An 11,170-nucleotide genomic window follows, 5' to 3' on the forward strand; every position below is an offset into this window, starting at 1 on the left:
TTTTGAATTTACATTTTACATTATATAATTCATTTTTAAATATGAACGAAATTATATGTTTATACTATGGAATACGATGTTCATTATTCTATTTTACATAGTTTTAATCATTATCCGTGGATGTATAGGTACAACTTGTATATTAATTGTTACATTTTTTATACATACAATCATTAATATAATAAATATAATAAAAATATTATTATTATTTTTAAACGCGACGTTTTCGGCAAAAACCAATTTAACCAACTGTAATACTAATACATTACTTTACTAAATAACGATATCAAAAATCGCAACATGAAATACACTCAGTGATCCGTCTCAGCTCAGAATCTTTTTACTGATTCGATGATACATCATTGAATTCAAATTTAAAAAATTCATGGAATAACAAATCACACAAATCTTGTTTTATTATCTTCGCTTTGCTCAATGGTCGCATTCTACTAGTCCGGTGGGGAGAAGAAGTCGCCTGGCTTTATCTTTTAAGACCACGTGCACATATCTACCGTGTACTGCGCGTCGTCGCATATGTCTTGTGTCTTGTCTTTGTGTCTTATCATACAATTTCCGGTCCATCGTCCACTCTATTTTATTCAGTGAATTCAGGTTTTGATTAAATATCTAATAGTGTTTTTCTGCTGTCGACCGTTAAAGTCGTATTCGCATTTCACCAATTTATTGGTAGAAACTTTGTAAGAATATACAATATTAGTTATATTCGTTAATTAGACTCGTGTGATAATTATCATAACCAACTATGGATAACGACGTTGGCTTCAACGATAGAGCTATACGCAGAAACTTCTTATGGTAAATTTAAATTACTCATCATTACGGTAAATATATTACGATATTTATTATGTATTATTGTTTTTTATTCTTTCAGTAAAATCTACGGTATTGTTTTGTGCCAACTGCTAATCGCCATAGCATTTATGACCGTGGCAACTTTTCATGATCCCACTAGACTTTTTTTAAAATCATATCCGAGCCTCAGGATCATCACAAGTATTATTACTTTAAGTATTTTAATAACACTCGCTTTCTGTGAAAAATTACGCCGCAAGAGTCCTATTAACTATATTTTCTTGTTTGTAATTACCATAGCCCTATCATTTTTATTAGCAGTGACTGTGTCTCGTTACTATCCCAAACAAGTGATTTCGGCTCTCAGCCTAGCTACAATAATCTGTTTTGCTCTCACAATATTTGCACTTCAGACTAAAATAGATTTTACAGTCATGGGTAGTTCCTTAATGGTAGCTATAATAATTTTACTGGTTGCGTCTACCGTTGTTATATTATACCCTGCTAAATTAATGACACTCATAATTGCATGTACAGGGTCAATAATATATTCGTTTTTTCTTATTTATGACACCCAAATGATGGTCGGTAGTAACCATAGATATTCAATAACTCCAAAAGAATATATACTTGCAGTATTAGCCATTTATATAGACGTAATTAACATTTTCTCCGATATATTTACCGTTATTGTTGTTGGTGATTAAACATTATTTATGTGTTAGAATTATAAATAATATAACACAACTTTTGAATGTTTACTTAAAATAATAATTGTTGATTATTTCTTTTGTCAATTATTTTTCTAAGTAAATAATATAGTTTAATATGTAAAATATTTTTTCTTATTAAATATTTATAAACAAATAATATAGAAAAAAAAAGTTAAATATACATGTTTAATAATTTATGTAAATCTAGTATGTATTTTATCTAGAGTAATTCATTTTGTAAAAAAAAAATATATTTTTTAAGAAATAATTGTATTTGTTAAATGAACATACATAAAAATGTTAATTTTTTAATTTATAAATTATACTATTAGATTATATTAACTAATGTTAATTATTTTTGTACACAATATCATGAATTGTTTACATCTTATGTATATGTATAATAATCAGTACCTATCTAGTATCTATACATATTTTTAACTTATTTATATTTTCTCATAACTTGATATATTTTTTAGATTATTGAATTTTATTTAATGAATATTTTACATGTATAAATTATAATAATTGATGATACACAATATAAAAATGTTATTGTTTTGTTTTGTATTAAATGATCTTAAAATATTCAAGTTAAACAATGATATTTTGTTTTTAGTATTTTACATTAATAATCCAGATAATCTGATAAATAATTATTATTTCAGTACACAAACTCATGAAATATGATACTTAGACTTCTAGTAGACATTCTAATTGACTATTTACTTTGTACATATTAAAAGAATTGTAGTTTTGTTAATTTTTCATATTTAAAATATGCAAAAAATGTAAGATAAAATTAGGATTATACTAACAGTTTTAATTTATTACATTTTTATGCCAAGCTATGTTAAATTTTACGTTAAAAAATGAATCATATAACTCACATAGGCACATAGCTAATAGTTTATCAGGTATATTTAAAATAAATTTAGGTACTTATATTAAATAATGGTATGTGAAAATCCTTAAGACATGTTGTAATTTGTTAAAAGATCAATGTTTGGAACTTTCACCAAAATATTATAGTTATTTGAATTCCTCAAAAAAATCTATTGCAATAATATTAACTTGTTCAAGGTAATTAATTATTTGTATACATTTACTCTTAAATACTTACCATCATAGTGCTAAAAACAATTTTGTGAAAAAAAAAATGAAAACTGAAATAAATAAATGTATAATCGGAAAAATTGTTACATTTCTGCTCCCATGATTTTTTTTTGATTTTCTTTTCACTTCTTAACTTTAACTTTTTTTTATCTTACTTACTATCTATTGTTTGATATTTATCCCAAAATTTCCTCTCTGTGGACAGATTTCTAGTTATAGATAAATATAATTTTAGAAGTCTTAAGGTCTATTTTTTATACATTCAAACTTCAAAACTTGTTTCTAGATGGCTTGGTATATACCATGTATACGTGTAGACAGACAATTGGATTAGGTATGTTTCTCTGTGAACTGTTGAACTGTGGATGTTAATTTTTGTCAATTTTAGTACATAGCTGATCACTAAATACTATTTATACTATTTATTTAGTAAAATGAATATTTCTAAACTGGGTGTCTAACAAGACTCAATTAGATGCCAATTTACAAAATATATTTCTAAAATTTACTTATGATATATATACCTGACTATAATTTAGAGTAATATAATTCATATTTATAGCATAAAGTCCAATAGAGCAGTAAGGCAGTATAACACAGTAAAACTAAACAATTATAGACAAACAAACATTAACTTTTAGAACAATCAATTAGTGATATCGTTATTTATAAAAATGTAGTAATTATATTAATGCTTTGTTAAATTAATATTTAAAATTTTTTTTTTTAGTTGTTATTAAAATCTAACAAAATACTAGTTAATGTACTAGGTATAATATATTGTCTGATTATTTAAAATTTAAAATGTATGATTCACAATATTTTAAAAGCAGGAGATATATATATATGTATTCGATAAATATCTGCATAGGAAATATTTAATATCGTATAAGTATATTTGGTTTACAGAGTGAAATATGAATCTGTTGAAATTGGAAATCACATTTTTTACAATTTCGGTAGAAAATTATATCATAATACTAAATATCAATATATTATTTTAACTAATAAGTTCCTAAATTAAAAATAAGAATTTTGAATTGGTACATAAGTAGTAAATAATCGTGTACTCTATTCACTATTTTACCAGGTTAATTAAGAAATCTTAACTTTTAAATAATTAAATTATTCAAATTAAATTTAATACTTAATAGTACTAACTTAACTTTTGGTTCAGAATGATTCAATTCATGAAAATATTGAGAAATAAAGATTTGACCTTCACTCTTCAAATTTTCTTTTTCTTTATTTACTGAATCCGGGGTTTGTTTTTATTTTGTTATATATATTTAGTTCACAGCTATCAGAATTATGATTATACTGTTTGGTCTAACTTTAATTGACATTGTATAAATATTTTACTTTTGGTAAGCTTATTAAAAACTATTGACTGAATAATGAATGGAAAGGGTATACTTGTACAGTTGAACATTCTTGTGAATTTTCCCCAGTGAACTGCATTACTCATTCAGTTAGGTAAAACATAATACAATAATTTAAATTTAAATGAAATATCATCAATAATTCATATAATAAAAATAAAAATTATGATTTTAAACTATTTCAATCTTAAATATATAATTTTAAATACAACTCATTAGATATACTCAGAAATATAATACTTATTCAGTACTCATTAAAATATATAATATATATATCATTATTTTTATTTAATAATTTGCTTAGATCATACAATTATTTATAGTAATATAATTTAATATCAGATATCAGTCGTGGACAGGGTTAGAATGGTTTTCAAAAAAATTGTTTTAAAAATGTTTACATAAATATTTATATATATATATATGTATATAAAATATTGTATTGTAATTTTTTTTGTGAAACGTTCATCTTTACATTTCATTTATATACATCACATTATGTAGGTAGATCATATATTTTTAAGGGTGTTAAGTCAGGGAGGTGTCCTTCCTGTCTGTCCCCCTCCACGTAAATTATTTATATGATGTATTTATATAAATGAACGATAGCGGCGTCGCAGAAGTATTGCGAAAGCTGTTCCCGCGACGCCGTCCGTTCTAAACTAGAAAAAAAAAGGTATGCCATATAACTTTAATGCAAATAATAAAATAATGATGTTAATTTATATTTTATAATGGACCTATGTACCTATGTTAACTTGAAACAAAGCAATGTTATGAATTAAATTTTTTTTTTATTAGCTGTTTAGAACATTACAAAAACCTATCTAAAAAACGTTTTGATTTATTTATAGAAATATGTTTTTTCAAGCCCTAGGTATGAATGTATTATATATTATATTAATACCTATTACTTTTTAGGTATACTAATTATAAAATATTAAGTTATCAGATCGTGATAAAATATGTATTATCAGTGCACTCGTTTGATTACTGCTATTAGCCCATTTAGTAATATTACTACACTATATGACGTATCGGCACAAACAAACGACGTAAAGACGTCTCTGCGGACTACGATGGAAAATGCCGTATGCGGAACAAGTAAATCACCGATCTAAAGTACGGAATTTGCCTCATTTCAAAGTTACTGAGATAATAGCAACAAATTATATCGGTCCCTTGGACCATATGTCTACTATGTACGGAGCTATGCTCGTCTCGACTGTGGCCTCAGGCCAGTACAAACGATTCGACACGTACAACCTTAGATCATATATTATGGATGGAGCCATAGTCCTGATATTTGAAGCACATATAAACGACAAGTATCTCCTTGACATTCATTATCTGCGCATACACGAGTATACTTGTCGCATATTCATTCTAATGTTTTTACCTAACCTAACACTGCACCAGTTCCGAATAAATATGCGACGAATATACTTGCGCATGCGCAAATAATGAATATCAAAGAGAGACTCGTCGCTAATATGTGCTTCAAATTGTTTACACAGGCGAGATAGGCCATGGCTCCATCCATAGTATAATATGATCTAAGCATACCACATACGAAGCGACGAGACGCGTCATCTGCGCATGCACAGGTATACTTGTCGCGTATTTACACCTAGGTACCTCGGACTGGAAAAGCGTTAAGTTCCTCGACGAGACGCGCTGTCTGCGCATGTGTGAGTACGGTTTGCCCCCCCCACTCAAATTCGTCAACAATGGCCGTTCAAATTGTATCAGAGTTATAGATAGAACTGATATCGGTGATATCCGTTCACTAATCGGGAACCGCGGTTAGTGCCGTGAGTAGAGTCGTGTGGTTCGCACGTTCTTAACTGTGGAGTCCGTTATCAATTAATATTTAATTATGAGTGCTGGCGGGATTTATGATGCTAGCGGAAACGATCCGTTGGTGTTTGACCTGGGATCTCATTCAATACGTTTTGGGTTCTGCGATCGCAATTCGCCACACTCAGATATACCAGCCGTGGTTGGCACCCTGTTGGATGGCACCGAGTCGACTGAGCGCCGTACTGATCGTATTAAGGAGAGTTTAACGTATTATGTGAACACCAACACTTTGTGCGTCCCTCGTGAAGGTAAGTTTTAAAACGTACTCCGTATGAAAAGTTCGATTTGAAAACAGTGCAATAAAAAGTCCGAGTAAAATTTTCTAGTCTTAAAATACAAATTATTCAATAAACAAAATTTAAATAAAAAAAAAAAATAATTAAAATAACTATATAAATATTTCATTTTTTTATTAATATTAATTTATAATTCCTGATACCAACAATTAACAAATTTTTAATGTTCCATAGGCAAATTGAAATAAGTTAAAATTCAAAGTCTAAAAACACTTACTAATTATTCATTTCAAAAAATTAAATTATTGTTTATTCAAGTGTAGTTAAAACAATTATAATATTGTACAAGAAAATGTTATGAATAATTTGTATTTTTGGATAAATTGTATAACATACAATCCGAGTTTTTGTACAATAGTAAAACAATTGAATCCTGACTTTTTAACTAACTATTTAAAATCTAATATTTTGACTTATCACCCTTTAAAAGATTTTTTTTTTTTTTGTTTCTTTCTTAGGCATGGAACTTAAAAACATTATGCTCAATGGTTTAATCGAAGATTGGGATGCGTTTGAATACCTAATGGATTATGCTTATTCAAAGTGCTTGTTCACTGATCCTCAGTTTCATCCTGTTGTATTTACTGAATCGCCAATAAATACAAAACAAAAAAGAGAGAAACTAGCGGAATTAATGTTTGAAAAATACAATGTGCCAGGGATTATGGTTTGCAAGAATGCTGCAGCAGCAGCTTTTTCTTGTACCATCCCAACAGGTATTATTGTTGATAGTGGTGCTACACATACATCTGCCATCCCAATATATCAAGGATATGTAATATGCAACGCTATTGTCAGTACTCCAATGGGGGGAAATTTCATTCTCAAAAGATGCCAACAGCACTTCTATGTTAGTAAAATTATAGTCTTTGCACCTACCTACTTACCTATTTATTTAATAAGAATATTTTTTATTTGAAAATTATGAATTATTTTAATTTGTTTTTCAGGATAATAAAATTGATGTGATTCCAAATTATCTTGTTGCTAATAAACAACGGGTAAAACCAAAAACAGCACCGATATGGTCTAGAAAAAATATGCTCCCCAAAGTAACTGATACTTGGCATAACTACATGTGTAAATCAGTTCTTGAAGACTTTCAGCATACTGTGTTAGAAGTTGCTGAAGATCCACTTCATAATGATAAATTATCTAACTTACCTACATGTCATTATGAGTTTCCTAATGGTTACAATCAAGTAATTACTTAAATCTCTAATCATCAATTTTAAATGTATACACATAAAAAGTAAATGAGAATAATATGATGAATATTTTTGTACACACAACTTAAAGTAATATAATTCAAAATGTTATCATATTTTCTGAATATTTAATTAAAAAGTCTTATTAATAACATAATGTATTATATTGACATAGATTATAACTTGGGTATAAAAAAAAAGTCTAAAAATTTGATTAAAAGTAATTGTGTTTTGTTTATTTCAATTAAGTGTTATAATTTGATGGATTATTCATACCAAAATAAACATTTTAATAAATTATTATCCAATTTAAAAACACAATAATTTATAAGTTTAGGAATATGTAAAAAAAAAAACAGTAAACCAACAATAATTAAGTATTTTTTAATATTTTAAACTTTTATTACACATGCATTTTTGAAACTTTATGAGCATACAATTTTGAGTTCTAGTTTTAAGATTTAATTGTAGTTAAGACTTTTCAAGTCATAAAAGAAAATATACATTTGAAAACCCCATTTTTATGAAATATATTTTAGTTAAAAACTAGACTATTTGATTATTAATTAAAATATACATGTAAAATATATAATACAAATAAATAATATGGGTTTTTATTGATATTTTAATTTTTAAGCGAGTTACTAGCATTTTAAAATTTCAATATTTTACATAACTATAACTCACTTAAAAATTAAGATATCAATAAAAGCCTATGAGGTGCCCTAGATAATATTATTACCTTTAAGTTTTATAATATGTAAATTGGCTCTATTATTAAAGCTAATAGCATAAAATTGAATCTGCTGAACACAAATTTGCTATGTCTTACATTCGTAAGACAGAGACAACACATGCGGGTATGACGTCCTCTTAATACATTTTTGTATAATATATGTTCTTCCATGTTTTATGTAATATTTGATTTCAGTATATTGAAATAATAAAAATATTAAACTACCTATTGATTATTATTAATATCATTACTAAATGATTAAATCATTAGATTTAATTTAAAATAAGAATCAATCATATTTGAATATAGGTACTACAAATTTTATAATAATTTAATAGATTTTACACATTTTAGGAATTTGGCGATGAAAGATTCAAAATACCAGAATTGTTATTCTGTTCTGATATTAAAAAGAATCACTTGTTCAGCCTAAGTGAAATTGTCCACCTTTGTGCATCATTATGCAGTAAAGAAATGAGAGACGAATTATATGGCAATATTGTACTAACTGGAGGAAATTCTTTAATAAAAGTAAGTTATTAACATGTAAATTGTATATTGAAAAAAGTTGTTTATGTACCGTTACCTATGTAAAGGGTTTTCCACGGAGATTACATAAAGAAATTTCTATGGATTTAAAATGTACAAGATTAAAATTAACTGCACCTATCAATTCAACTGCTAGAAGATTTGGTGCATGGATTGGTGGTTCATTATTAGCCACAGGTGATAAATTTTATGATTTGTGGTTTAGCAGCGGCGAGTATCATGAAAGAGGCACAGATCAAATTAATCTCAACCATCGTTATATTTAATATTTTTTTTTTATATATATTGAAGTTTAATGCTATGGTATTTTTACTAATTTTTATGGTAGAAATAGTTTAAGTTTAAGATAAAGTAGGTTACACATAACGTGACCATAATTTTTTTCTTTAAAGCGGGACAACTGTACATTTTAATAGGAAAACAATATAATTTTGCGTAAAATTACAACACTAGAAATATAGTAAAACACATTATGTTGACGCAGTGGCAGCGATAACTAGCTGCAGCTACAATTAGATACTTATTTTTGTATCATTTTTATCTATGGACTATTTTTTTTAGTGTTTTACAGTACACAGTATACATTAATTTAATAATTTATGATTTTGATTGTGATCATTAAATACCTACCACAGGTCGACTTTTCTTATAGTGGGACATTTTTAGGTTCTTAGAGGATAACATGACAAAAAGTTTGAAAGAGGGACGTATGGTCACGTTAGTTATACATAGGTTACAAATTATTAGGATTTGTAATTTTTTTTCATTTTAAAAGGTTAAGCAGATAGTTAAATAGATACTTTAGTTACTTAAGTTATTAAGTAAGTTAGAAATTAATTATAAATTATATATATTATATTCAAGTTAAGTAGACAACTCTGCGGTTACCTATTCTATAGGAACATGGCTTAACTACCCAGCAAGCATACAAATAAATTATTTAATGTATGTGAAAAGTGAGTGTTGTTTGTCTGCCACTCTACAATAACTAATCTCTACCGTGTTGTCTTCTTAACTTCAATATAGAATGTCTACAGAATACCGACCTTTAGTTATTAGAAATAACTTAAATTTTGTAATATTAAATAATCTACAAAATAGAAAAAGTGTCGACAAATATACGAAAATAATAATAGATAATTTAACCAATGACTTAACTCTAATAAATCATTTATCATTGCATAAATACAATTGACATGATAATATATAGGTACAGTTGTAGAAACTAAGTATTAATAATCTGGTTTTTTTTTTATACCTAATATAAAAATATTTCTGTTATTTTTATATAAATAAAATTTAAATAATCTAATTTTATGAGAAATTATTGTAAATTTTATTTTAATAAATCTGAAGTATAATATATAGTAGTATGATTAATATGATGTAATTTTATTTTATTCATTTTTACTTATTAAATACAATTAAAAACGTATGTTGTACTCAGTGCATTTTTTAAAAAATATTCTTTGTAGTGGTGAATGGTGATATCTTCTATTTCCTAATAGCTTATTACTATTAATTCCACATGAGTATCCGCAAATACAGAAACTAATGCAATGTCACTGTAGGTATATTTTTTTATAAACTTAATACATGTTTTTAAATTATTAATTGACCATTTTTTTTTCTCTTAAAGTAATAACTAAATTCACTATTCTACTAGAAAAAATATTGAATTTGAAAATGTTTTTTCTATAAGAAGTGTCCATAGACTAATACACACACACACACACACACACACACACACTAACCACTGTAAAACTAAAAGGTTCATTGCTTCATTCAAAATTTAAAAGACAACAAGCAATAATGACTGTTTCATAACAGATCCTCATCATCATTATAATGGACATGAATTAAAAAAATATGGACTGGTCATTCGGGTAAGAAAATATTATTAGCACTAAATTATGCAATAGTAACTTAGCAGCAGTGTTACTAAAATGCTGGGAACATATAAAAATTAATATAACTATTTATATACTACATGATGTAGTTTTATAACTAAATAAAATATATGTTGTACTTTTTTCTACAATTGTATTTATTAACTTTTATATTATTGGGAAGAAACTAATAAGTGTAAAATTAAATTGTATACCGGTGTAGATGATGGTATTAATATAAATCATAAATATACCTTTTTAAAAATACTTAAATCATCAATAAACATTTGGAATTATATTATTACTAAGATAAATGGTTTTGCAGTAAAAGTTAATTTAAATACAATTTAATAACACTAATGATGAAATATGTTGATTTTATTTATAAATATTAGTAAATTATAGTTGACTCCTTATACATTAAGAATCAAGGCTGGTCTAAGAAATGTTTTTCCCTTAACAATACAGATTCTATATGCTATATTTTAAATTTTTTTAATGAAATTAATAAAAATATTCAAAAATATATTATTAACAGATATTTATTAAATTCTGTTATTATTAAAGTAGGTACAAGCATTTTCAATGAGAACCACTAGTCAAAT

The 11,170-nt window shown here is 26.3% G+C and overlaps 2 protein-coding genes across 2 annotated transcripts; both read left to right on the top strand.

Moving 5' to 3' along the window:
• Window positions 1-236: 236 nt before the first annotated feature.
• Window positions 237-1,520, top strand: LOC113557891 (protein lifeguard 1-like). The gene is made up of 2 exons (XM_026963432.1): window positions 237-816; window positions 893-1,520. The coding sequence occupies exons 1-2, from the start codon at window positions 764-766 to the stop codon at window positions 1,518-1,520; spliced, it is 681 nt and encodes a 226-aa protein (XP_026819233.1). The 5' UTR covers window positions 237-763.
• A 4,383-nt stretch (window positions 1,521-5,903) lies between these two features.
• Window positions 5,904-8,942, top strand: LOC113557892 (actin-like protein 6B). Its single transcript, XM_026963433.1, has 5 exons — window positions 5,904-6,135; window positions 6,642-7,033; window positions 7,134-7,385; window positions 8,482-8,658; window positions 8,724-8,942. Exons 1-5 carry the CDS (start codon window positions 5,904-5,906, stop codon window positions 8,940-8,942), a joined length of 1,272 nt encoding a protein of 423 aa, XP_026819234.1.
• The last annotated feature ends 2,228 nt before the right edge of the window (window positions 8,943-11,170 follow it).

The sequence above is a fragment of the Rhopalosiphum maidis genome, chromosome 3 (assembly GCF_003676215.2).
Source record: "Rhopalosiphum maidis isolate BTI-1 chromosome 3, ASM367621v3, whole genome shotgun sequence".
NCBI classification, from domain to species: domain Eukaryota; kingdom Metazoa; phylum Arthropoda; class Insecta; order Hemiptera; family Aphididae; genus Rhopalosiphum; species Rhopalosiphum maidis.